At 38.6% G+C, this 23,032-nt stretch overlaps 1 protein-coding gene across 5 annotated transcripts in view; it reads right to left on the bottom strand.

The window, feature by feature from the left end:
• Positions 1-3,831: 3,831 nt before the first annotated feature.
• The window catches only part of LOC126195974 (serine/threonine-protein phosphatase 6 regulatory ankyrin repeat subunit C-like), a 35,326-nt gene continuing 16,125 nt past the window's right edge, over positions 3,832-23,032 (bottom strand). For 2 of the 5 annotated variants that reach the window (XM_049934531.1, XM_049934532.1), the window contains exons 2-3: positions 15,053-15,161; positions 3,832-8,055 (exon numbers count right to left, since the gene is read on the bottom strand). In XM_049934531.1, the coding sequence (XP_049790488.1) occupies positions 5,740-8,040 (2,301 nt within the window). In that variant the 5' untranslated portion in view covers positions 8,041-8,055; positions 15,053-15,161 and the 3' untranslated portion in view covers positions 3,832-5,739. Of the gene's footprint in view, positions 8,056-12,943; positions 13,012-15,052; positions 15,162-20,810; positions 20,830-23,032 lie in introns of those variants that run through there. The other 3 variants (XM_049934533.1, XM_049934534.1, XM_049934529.1) reach the window with 3 other exon arrangements.

The following is a 23,032-nucleotide window of genomic DNA, read 5'->3' as shown; positions in this document are numbered from 1 at the left end:
AGAGTAGCATGGAGAGCTGCATCAAACCAGTCTCAGGACTGAAGACCACAACAACAACAGATGAGATAAAAGAAAATTTGCACACTACGTTTTGCGCGATCCAGCAAGAGACGTACCAAGACTGTTTCTAGAAGTGGAAATTATGTTGGGAGCGGTGTATCAATTGTGGAGGAGATTATTTCAAAGGAGATCATGCGCAATAAATAAAAGGTAAGCATAGCAAAATTTTGTGGACAAAGTTCTGGAATTTTTTAAACAGACCTCGTATGCAATTAGATGACAACAGGAGGACAAAATTAAATATGGAGGTAGTTGACTCTTAAAATTAAACGCGTGAAAGACAATAGTTTTCTTTGGCTTTGGAGAAATAGTTAATCATGAATTCATGCCACAGAGACAAGCTGTTAATCAATGGTACTATCAGGATGTATTGCGATGCCTGCGAGAAAATGTGTGAAGGAAATGGCCTGAAATGTGGTGAGATAATTCATAGCTCTTGCATCACGATAACGAACCCACACATTCATTGTTGCAAAAGTGTAATAAGTGTAGAATAAAAAAAAAAAAATGTGTAAATGAGAGTTTAAGTAAAGATGTAAGTGCCATGCTCCACTTCCAAGGAATCACTGAATGTGTAAATCATGTATTTCTGATCAGTAACAAAGATTACAACACTGATACAATTAGAAATAAAGTTTTCCATACTTCACTTCAAAAAAGTCAACTACAAACAGGGGCCTCCTTCTTTTCACCACTTAATTTGTTGATAAATAGAAAGTGAGGAATATTTCCTAGCATCATCAGGAGATCACACAGTTTGAACCCCAAAATAACACAATACTTTATTTTATTTTATTATGTTGCACAACATAGTTAAATTCTACTTATTTAAACTTGCATCTTGTTGTGGTGGTTCTTTTGTGAACAGCTGTCCCTTCATTTATTACATACAGCTTTCCTTGAATTCTCAGCCCAGTATTCTTCTTTTTGTTTCTAATCTAGCCTTTCCTTTCTATCATAAAACATTGGACGTAGAAGATGCACATGCATGAAAATAACTGAAATGAAGTAAATTGTACTAGTGAGAAACAAGTTATAACATGTTTACACTAGACTCAGATATGCTTGGCACATTCAGTGTTCCTGATGTCAAAAACGCAGGAACTTGGACACTACTAAATCTATTGGAGGTATTTTAAAGTACAAGGGGGCCTTCTCTGCTAGTTGCAACCCACCTCTAGTTAGTAGCCTTGGCACATTCAGCAGTTTGGAGGGGTAGGAGAAAAAAAAAAAAAAGAAAAAATCCAATTTTGGCACTTTCAGCATTTCCCATTTGAAGTCTTCAGTCAGCGACAGAAGACAAGTGTCTCAAAAATTTTACACACTTTTAATAACATACAATGAGGTACTTTTTCCCTCTTGGCAATCATATAAGGCATGAAGAAAGACAGTAATACATATAGAACATCAGTTTCAGATATTTTGTTGAAACAGTATTTTCTAAATTTTTTGCCTCAAATATTTTGCTTCCACTTAGTAACTAAGAAAAAAATGAAACATGACATCATCATATATTAATACACAAAAGTTATGATTTATAATGTGGTTGTCTTCGTTCAGTCCTGTCTTCTAATTGGTTTGGTCTGGTCTGGTTGGTCCAGCTTCAGTATCAGTTTGAACACAACATCGCTTTACGTGGTACAATCTGTTGGTGGTGATACAACTTTGCCTTCCTCTGACGAGCTAGGTAGTAATAAGACAGATTCCAACTATTCACCCTGTTCCTTATTAAACTGTTCCATTGCATCATTTAACTGCAACTTTTATCTTCAATGTCATTAATACAGGCTCCTCTATTTGTCTGCATTTAATTTTCTATTTTTACTTATTATACAATGTGGACGTCAACTACGAGGGCGGACCAAATATAAATGGGATTTTATTTTTTATTTAAATTCATTTATTGAAAAACTCAACGTAATTATAATTCATTTTTCCACATAGTCTCCTGCTTTGGAAATGCATTTGTCCCAGTGTATGGGCAGCTTTTTGATGCCTTCATCATAAAAAGAACTGGGTTGTGCCACCATCCAGTTGCACACAAAATCTTCCACACTCTCGTCGTCTTCAAATCATTGCCCTCCTAGAGCTCCTTTAAGTGGTCCAAATGGAAATCACAGCATGGTAAGTCCAGGCAGTAAGGAGGATGATCAAGTGTAGTCCAGTGCATTTCCTATAGCTTGGAGACAGTTAGAGCTGTAGTATGGGGTTGCACATTGTAGTGGAGGAGGATGACCTGTCGAATCTATTGGTCTCATCTTTTGTGGTGATATGCAACTCTCGCCTTGTTCAACAAAAGTAGTAAGCAGCATTGATTGTGCATCGCTCATGCAAAAAATCAACAGCAGAATGCCTCGTTGATCGAAAAAAAAAAAAAAAAAAAAAAAAAAAAGAACTGTTGAAAGAACCTTGCCAGCTGACAGTCAAGTCTTGGCTTTCACTGGTGCTGCCTCCCTTTTCCTCCGCCACTCCTTACTGGCTTGTTAGGTTCTGGAGTGTAGTGGTAAACCCATGTATCGTCACAGGTGATGATCCAACTCAAAAATGCATCACCTTATTCTGCAAACCTTGCTGTAAGCCTCTGACACACCTCCAAATGTTTCAACTTCAGATTTTGGGTCGAAAGTTTAGAGACCCACCTGGAACACACTTTACAGAACTGTAGGTCATTTGTGATGATTGCTTGACAGCTCCCATAACTGATTCCAATTCTCTGTGCAATTTCTGATACTATCACCGGTCGATCGTCGCCAGTAATGTCTTTAACCGCACGAATGTTTTTGTCTGTAATGCTGGTCAGAGGATGGCAATCATGTTGTTGATTTTCCACACATTCTTGTCCTTCCTCGAACTTTTTATGCCAGGCAAACATACGCGTGCTTCATAATGTATTATCGCTGAACTGTGCAGTCAATCTTTGGCAAATTACAGCTATTGTAATCCTTTATGACCAAGAAATTTGATAATTATGCATTGCACGACGGAGGGGTGCACCTGTTGCTCAGACATCATAAGCATTACTGACGAAACAGCGGGAAATATCTAACAGCACACTCTCCTCACTTCTAAGGGTCCCGTCTAAGCATCACAGAAGTGTGGGGCCAGTCCTACTTGTATTTATACAGCCAAATACTTAATTTTTTTTGCTGACCTCCTGCCGAGTTTTTCTGTGTAGTACAAGAGACTCCTATAGTGCTGTGGTAAATACAGACTTCCATAAACTTGTACCTTAATTCATACTAAATCTACTTTCTACTGTTTTGTGGCCCACCTTCCCTAAAATAAAATAATTAAAAAAACCTTCATTCTCTCCTCTACACGTTTCTTTTTATACTTAGTAGACTGTCATAATCAAGTAGACTTTCAAGACCAGTATTAATTTCATTAAAATCCTTCTGTATGTGTTGCTGCATTGTAATATAAAATAGTTATAACACCAATAAGTAATCTTTTGGCTGTACTTCTGCAGTCACCCCCAGATTATGGACTGATTTTTCACCCAGAGCTATATCACCTAAATATGCCAAATTGATAGGTTTTCTTTTTTTTTAGTATTTTTGTTTTGATATGGTAGCATAAGCAGAAAGACTTTCAAAAACTACCATGTTACTTTCATTTATAACATGTTTGTTGTATGTTTCTTTTACTTTTCATTAGCCTGTCTCTCTGCCAAAATGAAAATGTTATGATAAATTTTAGAGCAATTTCTTACATTTGCATGTTAATTTTTCTCTGGCTTGGTTCTCATAGGAGACTAAGTGATAAGCTGTGGTACTGCCTTGTTTTCTGTATGTGCCTACCTTTCTTAATTTTCTGAGGTTAATATCATCACATGACATTTATAAACTTTAAGCACAGCATGTAAGGTTTGATTTCTGGTAATTTCAGATAGGATGTGTCTCTCCCTAGGTTTGAAGTGTCCTCTAGGTGGAAAGTATCATTAATGTAGCCTATTTCTGTAACATGCCTCTCATTTTATTTAAAATTAAAATTGGTTTTTGTAAGGACAGATATATTGTTTTTGAGAGATACAGCAAATGGTAAGGAGTTATAACTGGTTAATTATTTTAGTTACACCTGCAACACAGATTCTTTGGTGTTATTACATTTCTTAAAGTACAGGTGATCATCATTTGTTACACTAGTCAACAGTTTACGCAATAGTGACATTAAAATTATTGAAAATTAACAGTTGTCCACAAGGTCTAGGTTTTGAGACAAAAAATAAATAAATAAATAATATGTTTCTGTAAATAACTTTTGATTTGATAGCTACAAAAGCTCGAATGATTTGGCATTAAGTGTGAGTAGCTCTTTTGATTGCACAATAATGTTTTTTGTCCATGATGAAGAAAATGCATTTCTCATGCTACCCAAAGAAACTAAAAAATATGCTGAATAACCTTCTGATTCTGTATCTTCCACAGATAATAGACATAGAAGATACTGAAGGTATCTTTAACTACTTTGTTGATCATAGCAATTCTATGCTCTGTATAATCTGAATAGTATCAGTTTTCCAGATCATTGCCTGTCTCTTTCCTTGTCATTTTAGACAACGATTTTTTGCCTTTTCATAAGCCTTCAACGTATTCTTCTCATTGCATTTGGTTTTACTAGATTTGTATATGTTTTCTACAAAATCCTATTTTGAATCCTGCTGTACAGTGCTAAGATTTATGACACTTATTTCACAGCTTCTTTGCATATTTCTGACTCCTCCTCCCTTTCCCACTTCAGTTACCATAAATCTAGCAGAGTTTTGTATTCTCTTTTTTCCAGTACATATGACTCTTTTCTCCCCATCCAAATTAGTGAAAATACAGTTCTTCGCTATAAGTTATCATTTTTCTCTTTGGTATGCCCTATTCTTCATTACCATGGATGCTTACAATGCTATCCTGTACCCTGAATCTTTTGACTGTTGAGCATGTTGGCAACATGTGTTCCATTTCAATTAACTGTCATTATTGATGATCTCTGTTAGACAGATTTTATAAATCCATATCTGAGAATCATTAGCCTAGCTCATAACTTCCAGCATTTATAGTCTTTCTCAACTTTATCTTCACTGCTTGTGATTTATGAACATAATTATCACATATTAACATCATGCAGTAGTGAAGTAAGATAGAACTAAAATGGCAAATACAAAATAAAGCTTTAATATAATTTCAATTGATTCTTTTGTGCAAATTCTCAACAAGAATAGAATAAAAAATAGAGTAACTGAAATTTTTTAAAAAAATGTATGTGGAATTTCAACACAAAAATGTGCTAACAAAAGATAAGCATTCGTAGAAAATGAAGAGAATTCTCCTAGTAACTTGTAATTTAAACCACCTGGATCACAAACAATTGAGAGATTAACATGTTAAACTCAATAGCTACTTTACAGTTACATAGACAATGAAACTGAATTAGCTGAACACTAAGTGACAGAAGCTCTTGATGTGTCATGTGTATTACATACACAAACGATCAAGACATATATTATAACAACACAAATTGTTTTTCCTTTATATTAATAATCTACATAACAGAAATACAATGTTACTTGTCACCCAGAAGGATTAACACCAGTTAAACAAAATAGATCAGTGCATTTGTACAAAAGGGATTAAGTTCAGTGCCAGTCTTTGTACAATAAGTCAATGAAATACTATGACTGTATCATTTTTAATCTTTTAAAAGTCTCATCAATGCATAATTTGTATTATCTTTAGCAATATCGTATGGAGATTCCCCCCAACAATCCTTGATATCCTTCCTGGCACCAGATTCAAGCAAAATTCTTACTGTTTCCAGGCTGTCACTGTCAGTAGCACAATGAAGTGGTGTTTGTCCATAGTCATCCTGTACATTTATTCCAGCACCCCATTCCATTAACATCTGAACAAGGTGAGTTTTCTGGAAAGATGCAGCACAGTGTAAAGCTGTCCAACCATTTGTACATGTCATATTTACATCAGCCCCTGCTCGTAGCAGTGCACTCACAGTGTCCTTACTGCACCATGCAACAGCCAGAAAAAGAGGTGTATTAAGATGACTGTCTTGTGCATTGACTGCAGCACCTGCAGCTGCCAATGTCTGCACTACCACATCTTTACCAATCATGGCTGCTTTATGCAATACAGTTCGCTTATATTCATCACAGCCAAGAGAGTACACTTGACAAAGAGCACGAACACTCTTTATGTTGTTGTTTTCTGCAGCTAAATAAATTGGTTTTTCTGTCCATTTATCCTGCTTTCCCCCATTGGCATCTGCACCTTTCTTACAAAGAAACTCCACTATTTCAGAATGTCCTCGTTGTGCTGCACAGTGCAATGGTGTCCTACCATCCTTATCAGTAGACTCTACATTACATCCTTTGTCAAAAAGTGTTCTCACTGTTTCAAGACACCCCGAAGCTGCAGCAAAGTGTAAGGGAGTTCGATCTTTCTTATCCCTAACATTAGGGCTGATGTTGCTCAGTAAGAGTAACTCAACAGCACAACATTTTCCAGATGCTGCTGCAAAGTGTAATGCTGTCAAACCACTGTCAGTAATTACAAATGGATCAGCACCAGCATCCAGTAGAAGGTTTATGCACTCTTTACTGCCACATTTTGCTGCACAATGAAGTGGTGTCTCTCCAGAAATATCTGTAATGTTAATATCAACATTTTGGGCTATTAGTAATTTCAGGGTGTCTGCCTTGCTAGATGCAGCAGCAAAATGTGCAGGTGTCCTACCATCATTGGTCATTGCATTTCCATCAGTCCCAGCATCAAGCAGTGTGCATACAGTTTCTGCACTGCAACTGCCTGCAGCTTCATGCAGAACTGTCCTTCCAAACAAATTTTGTGCATTCACATGCACTCCTGATTTCGTCAGAGTCTGAACTGCAACATCGCTGCCCCTGCATGCTGCTGCAACTAGAACATGAAATTTATGTTCATCAAAGGTATCAGAAAATTGATGTAGCAGTAACTGCACAGTTTCCTGATTGCCACTCTCTGCTGCAAGGAACAGTATCTTCCTTGACTGCTCACTAACACTGAAATCTACAGATTGGTTACACAGAAGCTGCACTACAGCAGTCTGTCCCTTCTGAGCTGCATACTGCAACGGGGTTTTCCCATGTTTATCTGTAATTTCTCTATTGGCTCCAGCGTCTAGCACATATGAACAAATATCACTGTTGCCATGCTTAGCAGCATGATGCAGTGGTGTCATCTGATCTGCATCTCTGATATCGACATCAATACCTGCTTCTATTAATGTCTGTGCTGCAATATAACAGCCAGTTACCGCTGCAAAATGCAATGCAGACTGATTTCTGTCATCATACACACTAGCTCCAGAAACCAAAAGAAGGCGCACTGTCTCTGCATCTCCCATTTGTGCTGCTATGTATAACGGCCTCTCTTCCAAAATTTGACTGACATTTATGTCAGCCCCAGCATCACAAAGTAACTTGACTACAGCAGTATGTTTAAGCTCAGCTGCTCTTTGTATTGCTGTCTTTCCTCCCATATCTTTCTTTTCCTTGTCAGCTCCAGAATTCAGTAGCATCCTCACTGCTTGTGTACAGTTGCTTTTAACAGCTTCATGTAGCGGTGTTCTCTGTGAGAGATCACAAATATTTATATCCGCATTAGTATTAATAAGACACCGCACAATACTATGACGATGGTTTCTTATTGCCATATGCAGTGGTCTAGTCTGATCCAGTTCAAGGCAAATGTTGGCCAGAGATGGCACTTCACTGAGAGCATATCTCAAAAGGCATGAATAACCTTCCTTGCAAATTGTGGTTAGAATCCCAACTGCTGCTTCTCTATTCTTCAGCTTATCTCTGGTCACTTCCAGTTCTCTTAGAGAAATTCCATTTTCCAACTGCTTCTCAATCCAATCCCAAGCATTTGTCTCTTCAGCAAATCGTAAAGGGGTCCATTTAAAAATTTCTTCTTTGGTGAGAGCTGTCTGTGCCATACTATCAGGACAGGTCTGCAAAGAGAAAAATACACAAATATCAGAATATGGTCTAATTATTTGTTACAAGACAAAAATAATTTTAACTGCACTTATTATGGAACACTGATAAATCAATGTGGTCACCACATACAAAATAATTAATGCTTGTCTGGTGTAAAAAAATGGAAATATAGTTCAGCTACGCTAATGATTACCAGCAGAAAAAAAGTCCCTTTAGTATTTGTTCAGTTTATTAAACAATTTTAAACAAATTAGTGACATTACTGAAATATCACATGCTTTACTATTTAAAAAGAAATTGTAATTCTAAATAATAATAGGCCTGAATATTTGACAAACTGTTGACTAGATACAACTTTTTTGCTCCCGTGAACATAAAGAAATTTTTGAATTATTTTATGCATTGTTCAGTGTGAAAAAAATGCATCTTCCCCATGCTGTCCAATATATGAACATGTGATATCAATATATGATATAAATATGCCACCAGTTGCTGTTTTTGGATTTTTGGTATGATCTATTGTACCATTTTCTAGTTTTTGAGCCACGGCATGCTCATCATCAGATGGACACGTTACTGGGGCTTTATATTGGGGACCAAGTGTAGCAAGATGTTGTGGTGATGGTGACTGCACTGCATTGTAATATTTGTAGCAAATCTGTTCCCATAATATATATTATCTTGTAAAACACACAAATATACACAGTGTTTAGCTGCAGCTGGTTTTACATTTCTTCACATTACATCCAGTGTTTATCTTCTGTGAATAAGTGTAAAACCAAGAGCAGCTACATACTGTGTATATTTTTGTCTATTGCCTGATAATGTACATTATGGGAATGGATTTATGATGCAGTGCACTCACCATCACCACAGTATCTAACTACACTTGGTCTACAATATAGTGTTTCTGTTCACCTCCATCTGATGATGAGCATGCAATGGCTCAAAAATTAGTTAACAGAATAATAAATTACAGCAAAAATCCAAAAAAGTAACTGGTTGCATATTTATATCCAAATAAATCACCAATAATAACATGTGCATCTATTCAAGAGAAAATTTCCATACAGCGTACGTATAATAGGTGCATCTTACTTCAATAGTGAAGAATTGCATCACATAACCTTACACGCACAGTACAGGGGTGGTTTGAAAGTTCTCGGAATAGAATAGAAAAAAAGTACTTAAATCACTGAAACTTTTTTTTATTTTTCAATGCATTGTAGATTAATGCACTTGGTCCAATGATGTTCCAGTGCCTTGATCCCATCTTGAAAATGAGTTTCCTCCACGTCTGCAAAATAGATGTCAACTTTGGCTATAATTCTTCTTTTGAAGTGAATCTTCATCCACCAAAAAACGTTTTCAGTTTTGGGAAGAGATGGAAGTCTTATGGAGCCATATCAGGTGAATAAGGTGGCTGTGGAAACAATTCATATCTCAGTTTGTGTAATTTTGTCATGGGAACGGCACATGTATTTGATCCAGAGTCAAGAGTTGTGGCACCCATCTTGCAGGTCATTTTTTCATTTCTAATTCTTCAGTTAAAATGTGACATACCCTTTCAAATGACATCTGGCAAATGTGAGAAATTTCACACACTTTCAATCAGCGATCCTCCATAACCATTTTGTGCACTTTTGCACTGATTTCTGGTGTAGTGACACTTTGGCCGACCACTGCACAGATAATCATCCAAGCTCTCCCAATCAAATTTAAATTCATTTGTCCACTTGGCAACATTTGAATATGGAGGAACAGAGTCCACCAGTGTATTCTGGAAATCGGCATAAATGTCCTTTTCTTTCATACCTTTCTTTATGAATTTTGATTAGGATGTGCTATTAAATAGCCAGGAGATAGTATGATTGTCTGGCTGCCAGTTAGCGGTAGTTTATTAAGTTCACGTCTATAATTAGACGCTATCCAGGGTGCATGTGTAGTATTCTACTACAGACACAAACTAGCCTTAACACAACACGTTACTCTGGGAAGCCGAGTACTGAACCAAAGAGCTACCACCTAGTCATATTATTGAGCTCTGTCTTTAAACTCCTGGAAAGACTTCTCTATAACCACATTGCCACCAAAACTCTGGGGTCAGTTCCTGTGGAGCAAGTTGGGTTCCACCCTGCGCCAGCTGTACAGACCAGGTTATGTCACTAACTATGTACATAGAGGCTGGGTACCAAAGGAAATTAAAAACATCAGCTGTTTTCATAGATCTGTCTGCTGCCTATGACACTGTCTGGAGACATGTCCTAGTGTACAAATTCATGCAAACAATCCATTGCCTGAGAACTACCAGACTTATAGATACCATGCTTGCTGCCAGAACATTCCAAGTAGTAACAGGAGAACAGATAAGCGTTCAGGTAACCCCGAACAACGGCCTACCACAGGGCTCCGTGTTGGCTCCACTACTGTTCAGCTTGTATATTGCCAATATGCCATCCACATCTTCCAGGAAGTTTAGGTACACAGACGACTGGGTCTTGGCAACACAACACAAGAACTTTGAGGCCATGGAAACAACATTGACACCTGACTTGGAGACATTAATTACATACTTTTGAGAAATGGAAATTACAGCCAATCCTACAAAAAGCGAAACTACATGTTTCCATCTCAATAATAAATTAGCAAGCAAACAACTTGACGTTCGTCTCGAGGAAAATTGGCTCCGATCTAATGAGAAACCAAGTACCTTGGAGTCACTTTGGACGCAGCACTCACTTATAAACATCATCTGGAAAATACTGCAGCCAAACTAAAGACAAGGAATAATATTCTCCAGAAGCTGTGTGGCACTACTTGGGGCACTTTGGTTGACACACTACACACATCGGCACTCGGACTGGTCTACTCAACCATGGGGTACTGCACTCCGATCTGGATGAACAATTTTTACACAAAAGAAATCAATGTGCAGCTGAATAGAAATCAATGTGCAGCTGAATAGCACAATGCGAACTTTCAGTGGAACCGTCAGATCAACCCCAACACATTGGCTGCCAATTCTGAGCCACATACCACCTGTGGACCTATGTCAGAGGAATGCTCTTCTCCAGGAATATAGGAAGATAATCGACAATGCCCAATTCCCTATACACTGCGACATGCCTGACCTGGAAAGAAACAGATTTCGGTCTAGACATCCAACAATGATAACAGCCAAGGAATTGCAAAGTATAAACTTTCATGCGATAAAGACCTGGAGGGAACAATGGCAACAGGTGTGCCCTGAGCACTGTCAAGCCCTCCCCTGCATCACTGAGAGATTGCCTGGATATGAACTACCGCGTAAAATATGGTCATCCCTTAACAGAATACACACAAATCACAGATGATGTGCAGATACTCTTTACAAATTGGGTAAAACACCAACTCCCAACTGTGACTGTGGAGCCAACAGACAGACCATCCACCACATTGTCCAAGAGAGCGACAGAAGAGCATACAGTGCAAGTTCAGTGATTTTCTGATGGCAACAGATAATGCAATAGACTTTATACATAATCTTGATGTTTGTATTTAATGGTATTGCCCATTATCTGTATGTTATACTCTTCTTATACAGCACATTTTGTTGTGTTTTTTATGCATATCTTTGTTTAAATATTTGTAAGAAGCTTAAAATGATGTGCATTGCCATATGCTAAACATAATAAATAAATAAATAAATAAATACATTTCTTTATAAGTACTTAATCACTGCTCGAATCTCGATTTTTTTCCACCTTCGCAAATCACTACACTATAACAACAAAAGAGACATGTCACCGCTACAGCTCTCTTCCAAGAGCACTGACGTGGCACATGTTTACAGACAACAGTCCAATGAATATCATGTGAACAACTCATTTGCGCTAGTGTTAACCTCTCGTGGTGATTCCGAGAACTTTTCAAACGACCCTCATATATAGCATTTATATACAGAAAAATGATCTGTAAAATGAAAGTATCATTAAATGAAGACGAAAAAAAACTATAGTCCCTTTCAGATGACAAAGAGAAGAAATTATTACTGAAAATGGATGGAAGATATCAATGAAGGAAGAAGATATTCAGTACCCCTTTAGCTCTGAGGTAATTTGAGATGGATCATCTCAGACGTTCAACATGGATCATTAGCTTGCTTGGTCATAGTCTGCAATGAAGATCAGCTGTGACCTTGATTAAGGAACCATACCAGTATTCATGTAGGTGACTTAAGAAAAACAAGTAAAACATAAATTTGGATGGTCAGGTGTGCATTAGAACCCACTCATATCCCTGAAACTGAGCCTAGTGTCTTAACAGCTATGGCACCTCAACACTTGCACAGGACTACAAGTGCAGGAAAGCACAGCAGAACATGATGAGGCTATGGAGAGAAGGGAATAACTGATAATTTCTCAAGGTATAATTAATCACATAAGAACACAACAATACAAGTTTTCATGTGTAGTGTTTTAATTGTCTCCCTTGTCTTGATTACTTTTTTTCTTAGCACATTTCAAACTATAACTAGAGGTGAGATCATCAGACACTGTACAGTTTCTCAAGGATGAAGGAACAAACTGGCCAATAACCATGTCGGAGGAATTATCCTTCAAAGTAAATCATCCCGTCTGGAAGCTATGTTAGTTAGCCTGGTTCAAATGGTGTGGTTTGAAAAAAGAATTACTTTTACAGAATACTTCAAGGGTGTAGGACATCTAGCACGTTTCATCAGTTGAGCCAGAAATACCACATAAAGTTTAGCACCTTATTCTTGTATCTAAACATGTACTCACCAAATCTAAGTCATATGTTTTGTCACTGCTGCACTATGTCATTTTGCTACTACATCCTTCGTTCATTAAATTTAGTAACCAGCTCATATGACATTGTTGAAAACTTTTGCATACTTACATGTCGCTGCTTTGGATGTTCCACAGTCACTATTCTTTTGCTTGGTTCTAAACATGATCTTAGTTCTTACATATAATAAACTGCCAAATTCTGGTACACAACCAAATGTACCCAAGTAATTGAAAAATCAGTGTGCACAAGAAGCTATAATAAAATAAAACATGGTTTGTGGATAAATCCAATTTGCTAATGCAGTCCTTCAAGAACACAAGCATACAAATATAACGCATTAAGAGACACACTGCTCATACTTTGTAAAAAGAAGCAAAGTTTTAATACAAATTGAAATGGAATAACGGTAGTGAAGTGAAGAGGTAAATAATAAAAACACTATCTTATTGCATGATTGTTTTAACAGATCAATTATTTATAGAAATTTCTGTTTTGTTAAGGCAGTGACTGGTTCGAGAGAGGAAGTTACATTTTTTATGTGACAGGAGCAAGAAACCAGTGCAGCCCTGTATACAGGGTGTTACAAAAAGGTACAGACAAACTTTCAGGAAACATTCCTCACACACAAAGAAAGAAAATATGTTATGTGGACATGTGTCCACAAACACTTACTTTCCATGTTAGAGCTCATTTTATTACTTCTCTTCAAATCCCATTAATCATGGAATGGAAACACACAGCAACAGAACATACCAGCGTGACTTCAAACACTTTGTTACAGGAAATGTTCAAAATGTCCTCTGTTAGCGAGGATACATGCATCCACCCTCCGTCGCATGGAATCCCTGATGCGCTGATGCAGCCCTGGAGAATGGCGTATTGTATCACAGCCATCCACAATACGAGCACGAAGAGTCTCTACATTTGGTACCGGGGTTGCGTAGACAAGAGCTTTCAAATGCCCCCATAAATGAAAGTCAAGAGGGTTGAGGTCAGGAGAGTGTGGAGGCCATGGAATTGGTCCATCTCTACCAATCCATCGGTCACCGAATCTGTTGTTGAGAAGCGTACGAACACTTCGACTAAAATGTGCAGGAGCTCCATTGTGCAAGAACCACATGTTGTGTCGTACTTGTAAAGGCACATGTTCTAGCAGCACAGGAAGAGTATCCCGTATGAAATCATGATAACATGCTCCATTGAGCATAGGTAGAAGAACATGGGGCCCAATCAAGACATCAGGAACAATGCCTGTCCAAACGTTCGCAGAAAATCTGTGTTGATGACGTGATTGCACATTTGCGTGCGGATTCTCGTCAGCCCACACATGTTGATTGTGAAAATTTACAATTTGATCATGTTGGAATGAAGCCTCATCTGCAAAGAGAACTTTTGCACTGGAATGAGGATTGACACATTGTTGGATGAACCATTCGCAAAGGTCTACCCGTGGAGGCCAATCAGCTGCTGATAGTGCCTGCACACGCTGTACATGGTACGGAAACAACTGGTTCTCCCGTTGCACTCTCCATACAGTGGCGTGGTCAACATTACCTTGTACAGCAGCAACTTCTCTGACGCTGACATTAGGGTTATCGTCAACTGCACAAAGAACTGCCTCGTCCATTGCAGGTGTCCTCATCGTTCTAGGTCTTCCCCAGTCGAGAGTCATAGGCTGGAATGTTCCATGCTCCCTAAGATGCCGATCAATTGCTTCGAATGTCTTCCTATTGGGACACCTTCGTTTTGGAAATCTGTCTCGATACAAACGTACCGTGCTACGGCTATTGCCCCGTGATAATCCATACATCAAATGGGCATCTGCCAACTCCGCATTTGTAAACATTGCACTGACGCAAAACCATGTTCGTGATGAACACTAACCTGTTGATGCTTCGTACTGATGTGCTTGATGCTAGTACTGTAGAGCAATGATTCGCATGTCAACACAAGCACCGAAGTCAAAATTACCTTCCTTCAATTGGGCCAACTGGTGGTGAATCGAGGAAGTACATTACATACTGACAAAACTAAAATGAGCTCTAACATGGAAATTAAGCGTTTCTGGACACATGTCCACATAACATCTTTTCTTTATTTGTGTGTGAGGAATGTTTCCTGAAAGTTTGGCCGTACCTTTTTGTAACACCCTGTATATTGCTCAGAGTGGCCTCAATGCCCAAGAAACTAGTAATGCATAACTGAAAAAATTATTACCTGCTATGGCTAGTACAAGAGCCATGTTGTTTACATTAATGCAGACACATTACTGGACAGAAGCTTCTGACAAAGGACTGTCGCTGGTTGGCAGCAGGCAATATTTTCCCTTAAACAGGCAGACACTAAGCTAAGGGCTAGTGACTTACATACAATGAAATGAAAGCAATGTTGAAAACATATTCACTAGAAACCTAGGCAACACTAGGTTGCCGACTGCATACATTGTACAGGGTGTTACAAAAAAGTACGGCCAAACTTTCAGGAAACATTCCTCACACACAAATAAAGAAAAGATGTTATGTGGACATGTGTCCGGAAACACTTAATTTCCATGTTAGAGCTCATTTTAGTTTCGTCGGTATGTACTGTACTTCCTCGATTCACCGCCAGTTGGCCCAATTAAAGGAAGGTAATGTTGACTTCGGTGCTTGTGTTGACATGTGACTCATTGCTCTAGAGTACTAGCATCAAGCAAATCAGTACGTAGCATCAACAGGTTAGTGTTCATCACGAACGTGGTTTTGCAGTCAGTGCAATGTTTACAAATGCGGAGTTGGCAGATGCCCATTTGATGTATGGGTTAGCATGGGGCAATAGCCATGGCGCGGTACGTTTGTATCGAGACAGATTTCCAGAATGAAGGTGTCCCGACAGGAAGACATTCGAAGCAATTGATCGGCACCTTAGGGAGCACGGAACATTCCAGCCTATGACTTGCGACTGGGGAAGACCTATAACGCAATGAACGAGACAATTCTTCATGCAGTTGACGATAACCCTAATGTCAGCATCAGAGAAGTTGCTGCTGTACAAGGTAACGTTGACCACGTCACTGTATGGAGAGTGGTACGGGAGAACCAGTTGTTTCCATACCATGTACAGCGTGTGCAGGCACTATCAGCAGCTGATTGGCCTCCACAGGTACACTTCTGCGAATGGTTCATCTAATAATGTGTCAATCCTCATTTCAGTGCAAATGTTCTCTTTACGGATGAGGCTTCATTCCAACATGATCAAATTGTAAATTTTCACAATCAACATGTGTGGGCTGACGAGAATCCGCACGCAATTGTGCAATCACATCATCAACACAGATTTTCTGTGAACGTTTGGACAGGCATTGTTCCTGATGTCTTGATTGGCCCCATGTTCTTCCACCTACGCTCAATGGAGCACGTTATCATGATATCATACGGGATACTTTACCTGTGCTGCTAGAACATGTGCCTTTACAAGTACGACACAACATGTCGTTCATGCACGATGGAGCTCCTGCACATTTCAGTCGAAGTGTTCGTACGCTTCTCAACAACAGATTCGGTGACCGATGGATTGGTAGAGGCGGACCAATTCCATGGCCTCCACGCTCTCCTGACCTCAACCCTCTCGACTTTCATTTATGGGGGCATTTGAAAGCTCTTGTCTACGCAACCCCGGTACCAAATGTAGAGACTCTTTGTGCTCGTATTGTGAACGGCTGTGATACAATACGCCATTCTCCAGGGCTGCATCAGCGCATCAGGGATTCCATGCGACGGAGGGTGGATGCATGTATCCTCGCTAACAGAGGACATTTTGAACATTTCCTGTAACAAAGTGTTTGAAGTCACGCTGGTACGTTCTGTTGCTGTGTGTTTCCATTCCATGATTAATGTGATTTGAAGAGAAGTAATAAAATGAGCTCTAACATGGAAAGTAAGTGTTTGCGGACACATGTCCACATAACATATTTTCTTTCTTTGTGTGTGAGGAATGTTTCCTGAAAGTTTGGCCGTACCATTTTGTAACACCCTGTAGACTTCTGAACACACAGTCTCATTTGGTAGCTTACAAGTTTTAGAAGTTAAGAGCAGATTCCCTCACAAGACATTCAGGTATAGCTATAAAAACACAATATTACATCCACAAAATCTAGCGCTGTACAAGCTATACTATGTAAGTCACGATATGAAGTGTGGCAGAGTTTACTTCAGGTACCACTTTCACTTTTCCTGTTCCATTCCATTTTCAAATGGTGTGCTGGAATAAGGAGTGTCAGAAAGATGGTCATTCAATACGGATGTTTCAGTTGCACTACTTATCCTATACAGAAACCTGTCACCATCTACAACGGTCCAGTCACAGGCATCTCCTGTCTATAAAAGGTGGGGCAACTTGTGAAAGCAACTAAATTATATATCAGTAGTGCATCATTATATCTGGGAATGACAGTTAAAGGATTTGGCAGAAGAAAGTGCTAACCCTCAGTTGAGTAGGGATGTGACTGATCACCCTATCTGTTGTATATTCAGTGTACTGCATGCTGATAACAAGTAATTTTACATGTATTGTTAGAAAGAACTGTCTTTTATATGAATTGTTTTGTCTTACAGCCTTTATGTTCTTGTCTTTGAATTTAATCAAACATATAACATGCAATATCTCAAGATATACCCTTATAGGTTAACAATTTCTTCAGCTGACTCCTTCAATTAACCAGTTGTCTACACAGATGAATGGCTGCTATGAAATTGTATTTAACCACTAACTCAACCACCCAGTAGCTAAACATTCTGCACTTAACCATTACCAATGACTTCAATAGTTGCTTCAGCACCCATTCCATTTTAATTATTTCCACCAGGAACATTCACTTTTAAGAGTTCTTTCTTCTTAGTGCAAGGACCAGATCCTCTAAATTACATAGGTGGAAACTGTCTCACCAATATGTCTTCCATTCTTGTAATCACACTGGCTTAAACTTAGCTACTCCCCTCTCATTTCTCTTACCTTCCACTACTCACAAACTTTGTACTATCTTTCCCCACCCCTTGTTTTGTGATTAAAATCTTTTCTGTTCACATTTTGTTACTCCACTGAGAGCCCCTTGGCTCTGCCTCTATCATGCCTCCCACTACCTCCACATTCCCTAACTGCCCCACACATTTTAGCTCCTTTAAGCTGAACCACATCTTTCACCTCCTCCCACTCCCATTAACCTGAAGAACTGCTCATTAACAGTTAATGTCAATGCAACTACAGGTGTATGTATTTGAGTGTCTGTGCAAAAGTGTGTACCTTTTGTCATTGTTACATTTTCAGTTAGAAGACTGGACTGATGCAACTCCCCAAATAAATCTATTTGTCTCTGCATAACTACTAAAACCTACACCCAATTTAACCTGTTAATTGTAGCCAAGCTTTGGTATTCCTCTATAATTTTTACTTCTGGCACTTTCTGCCATTACTAAATTAAGTATTCCTTTCATCCTTTATTGTTATTGCGCAACAAGTTTTTTTTCTCCACAATTCAATGCAGTACTTCTTCACAAATTATTTGATTTACCTAGCTACCCTTCCAAATTCTTCTGTGGCAATCCTCTTTGCTTCTGCCATTATGTTTTTTTGTAACTCAAATAGGAAAACTTGTCTGATACTATCTGTGCTTCATTTCCTAATTTAATTCCATTCACATTACCTGACTGAATCTGGCTGCCTTCCATCACTTTTGTTTTACTTCCGATCATGTTCCTCTTACAACCTCTTTCCAAGACACTGTTAATTTCAGTCAACTAATCTTTTACTCCTTTGCTGTCTGTGACAGGAACTGCAGTGTCATTAGCAAACATCTAAGTTATTATTTCTCCTCCCAGAACTTTAATTCTCTTGTCAAATTTCTCCTTGGTTTCCTTTGCTGCTTGTTTTTATGTATCAACTGAATAAAAAGGAGGACAGCCTACAACCCTTCTCAACCACAGCCACCATTGCATGTCTTTCAGTACTTACAACTGTAGACTGGTTTCAATACAAATTGTAGACAAACTTACACTCCCTGATGGTTTCGGAAATTCAAAGACTATTTTTCATTCAACAATGTCAAAAGCTTTGTCTAAATCCTCAAAAGGTGTAAATTAAGGTTTGCGTTTTCTCTGCTGATCTCTTAAGATAAGTCTTAGGGTTGGAAATGCCTCACATTTTCCATTTCTCCAGAATACAAACTGCGCTTCGGCTAGGTCAGCTTTTACCAGCTATTCCATTCTTGTTGGTATTTTGCAACTGACTGCTAACAGCCGCACCTATCACCATTTGCCTTCTTTGGTACTGGAATGACTATACTCTCCTTGAAGTCTGAGAGTAATCTGCTTGTCTTACATGTCTCACACACTACATGGAATAGTTTTCCCATCATTGATTCTCAAAAGAAGCTTAATAATTCAGAGGCAATATCATCTATTCCAGGTGCCTTATTTCATTTCCCCAGTGCTTTGTCAAATTCTTGTAGCATATTGAATTCTCCCATCTAAGCTTCACCTATTTCATCTTGCCTTCCAATAATATTGTTTCAAATTTCTTTCTGTATAAAGCCCTTTAATGTATTCCTTACACCTTTCAACCTACCCCTCTTTGCTTAGAATTGGCTTGTCATCTGAACTCTTGATCTTCATACAGCTACTTCTCCAATCTCAAAACATATCTTTTTTTTAAAAAAAAATTCCAGTAATTAGTATCTACATTACCTGTAACTGTGTGTGCTTCCTTTACAGCTTTGCATTTCTCCCCATCCATTCCTATTTCCTCATTTTACACCTTCAGTAAATATATTTTTTTAGATGTCAGTATTCCCTTTTGCCTGGTTAATTTACCTTATTTTTATATTTTTTGCATTTCATGAATTATGGGCTGTACAAGGATTTATAGTGGACCTAGTCTTTTTAACCACTAGTTTGTTTGCTGTTTTCACTACTTCTTATTCCAGAATGACACATCTATTTTCTATTGTACTACCCCTTCCATTCTGCCCCTCAATTGTTACCTAACTGAAACTCTCAACTATTTGCGTTCATTTCAACTTATATTAGTTTGTCCATCTTTCTCCAATTTCTTGAGCCTCAATCTGCATTTTATAACTAATAAATTATGTTCAGAGTCCACATCCATTCCTGGATATGTTTTGTGACTTAAATCTGGTTTATAAATTGTTGTCTTACCGTTACATACTCTAGCTAAAACCCCTAAGTATCTTCCACATACATCAACTTCTTACATGACTCTTAAACAAAGCCTTTGAAATGACTAAATTGTGCTCTGTGCAAAATTCTACCAAACAGTTTCCCTTTTCATTCCTTTCCCTCAGTCAATCTCCAACTATTTTTCCTTCTTTTCTTTTTCCTACTCATGAATTAAAGTCCCTATCACAATTAAATTTTCATCTCCATTAACATAATGAATAATTTCTTAATCTCTTCTTCACTTATGAAGTTAGTAAGAATATTTACTCACATTAATGTGTGGGTCATGGCATTTATAATCCACTCACTATGCTTTACATATGAGTTTACATACATTCCTATTTTCTTGTCTGCTAGTACTACTAATCCAGTACTACTCCTATTTGATTTTGTGTTGATAATCCTGTACTCACCTGAACAGAAATCCTGTTTTCTTCTTGCCACTGCACATAACTAATTCCTATATTTAATTTCATCCCTTTCACTATCTTTTCAAGTTCAACTTACAAAAGAGTAATGCTGTTGTCAAACTGAAGATTCATTTGAACACCACAGTGCTTTCTAAACATGGTCCTATTAGGGATGGTAGGCCTTCCTCCAACTTTCGAATTAACTTCCCAGCTAGTCATAGGTGAGACCAACAATTTAAAATCACAGTTCAACTTCACATCTTTTACTTCAATAAAAATTGCCAGAGGTGAAAAGTGTCAGATAAAAATTCTAGAACTAGCCATAGATTAAATCTGGATCTGTAGTCTGGTACTTACCACTTAGCTCCACTCTCTATAGTAATAAGGCATCCATCATTCCATTATTCAGCACACCGAACAACAATTTTGTTTTTCTGATGGTATCATTCCGTTGCATAGTAACTGCCTAGTGATGCAAATATTGTACTATTTTACTAAGGAGGATGGCATTACCATTAAGCCATATTGTAGAGCTGCATATCTTCAGGTAGTATAATTAATTGTTGGATGTGAGGTCCGCCAGTTATGCAAAACACCGTTTTTCTCAGTACCCAAACATGTTTCAGCACCACTGTGCCATCATCAGTGGGTTTTCGTTTTTATTTATTCTTTACATTTGTTGTGCATGAATTTTCTGGATCACTTGTGTGTTAGTGACTACAGGTAGCTTGTCATGTTTTCATGTGGCAAGCATTTCCATTCTCTGCATCATGCTGAGGTGTTGTGATGCACACATAACTATAACAAGTATTTTCCCCAAATAACATAATAAAACACTTTTCACTTCACCAGAACACAGTGTGATTGTGGTTTGTTATCAATTAACAAACCACAATCACACTGTGTTCCGGTGAACTGAAAAGTGTTTTACTACGTTATTTGTGGAAAATACTTGTTATAGTTACATGTGCATCATAACTCCTCAGCATGATGTGGAGAATGGAAGTGCTTGCCACACAAAAACATGATAAGCTACCTGTAGTCATTAACATACAAGTGATCCAGAAAATTCATGCGCACCAAATGTAAAAAATAAATAAAAACGAAAACCCACTGATGATGGCACAGTGGTGCTGAAACATGTTTGGGTACTGAGACAAACGGTGTTTTGCATAACTGGCGGACCTCACATCCAACAATTTTAACTGCAAACATGGGCAATACAAGGAGCTGCAAATCAAAATGAAGTATAATTAATGGCTATAGCTTCCCTATTCTTTCAGTACCAGTATAGGAAGGCTGTGTTGAGTAATATTACATGGCCACATCTCAGGCAGTTACTCTGACTAACACCCAAGCAACTTCTGAGAAGACTGCCGCGTCTCTTCAGGAACCATATGCTAATCTGGTGTCTCTTCTTGAATGTGGCTGCAACTAAAGTATGGCTATATGTATCATTGAGGAAAGGAACCAACTCCACCACTGAAATGTCCTTGGATCTGTAGGAGAGGGTGAAGGGTTGTTTGGGGGAGGAGACCAAACAGCGAGGCCATCGGTCTCATCGAATTAGGAAGGATGGGGAAGGAAGTCGGCCATGCCCTTTAAAAGGAACCATACCAGCATTTGCCTAGACCGATTTAGGGAAATCACGGAGAACTTAAATCAGGATCGCCAGATGCGGGATTGAACTGCCGTCCTCCCGAATGCGAGTCCAGTGTGCTAACAACTGCATCACCTTGCTCAAGGAGAGAGTGAACTTCCAGTAAAAAATGAGTAGAATTTTGAAAGACAATGATGACATTGTGCTATTACCTGTTAATTTCCAAAGCATGAATAGGCTACAGGGCTACAGTGAGAGGGTTGCCATCCTTATTTTCTTATTTTTGGCATTGCAAGTAAGTTTTTACTTGAATACAGTACATACATAACAAACTTCTTGAGTGGTTGGTTGGTCTGCAGTAAAAAGGAACCAAACTACAGGGTCATCAGTCCCTTTTTCCTGACACAAGCAAGGCTCAAGGTACAAGAACATCCAACACCACACCTAAAATGAAAACGAATGGAATGAACAAAAAACGGGGAAAACATACACCACAAGGAAAAGCAGAAGAAGGTATTAAAACCATAGAGCATATGGCCTGGGCTGGCTGACCACAATAACAGAAGAGGATGAGCCAGCCACTCTGCAACACATTAAAATGTCCACCCCAAAAAGACAAGGCCAGATGAACACATGTAGGGAAAAGACAACCACCAAGACAAATAAATGCAAAGGAAGTGTGACGGAGTTAAAATGGATGGAGAGTGGTGACCTCAGAGAGAAGGCTAAATGCCCACCCTTAGATGGTACGATGAAAACCCCCCACAAATAAAATGTAAAATGAAATCTGCTGTTGAGGCATTGTTGCCCAAAACTGAAGGTAGGGTACTGGGAAGATTAAAAGTCTGCCGCAGAGCAGCTGAAAGTGGGCAGTCCAGCAAGATTTTGACGACAGTCATATGTGAACCACAGTGACACCGAGGTGGGTCATCGCGACGGAGGAGGTAGCCATGTATTAGCCACGTGCGGCCAATGTGGA

The sequence above is a fragment of the Schistocerca nitens genome, chromosome 1 (genome assembly GCF_023898315.1).
Source record: "Schistocerca nitens isolate TAMUIC-IGC-003100 chromosome 1, iqSchNite1.1, whole genome shotgun sequence".
In the NCBI taxonomy this organism is placed as follows: Eukaryota; Metazoa; Arthropoda; class Insecta; order Orthoptera; family Acrididae; genus Schistocerca; species Schistocerca nitens.
Note: the sequence above shows the minus strand (reverse complement) of the source record. Positions and strands in the feature narration are given on the sequence as shown.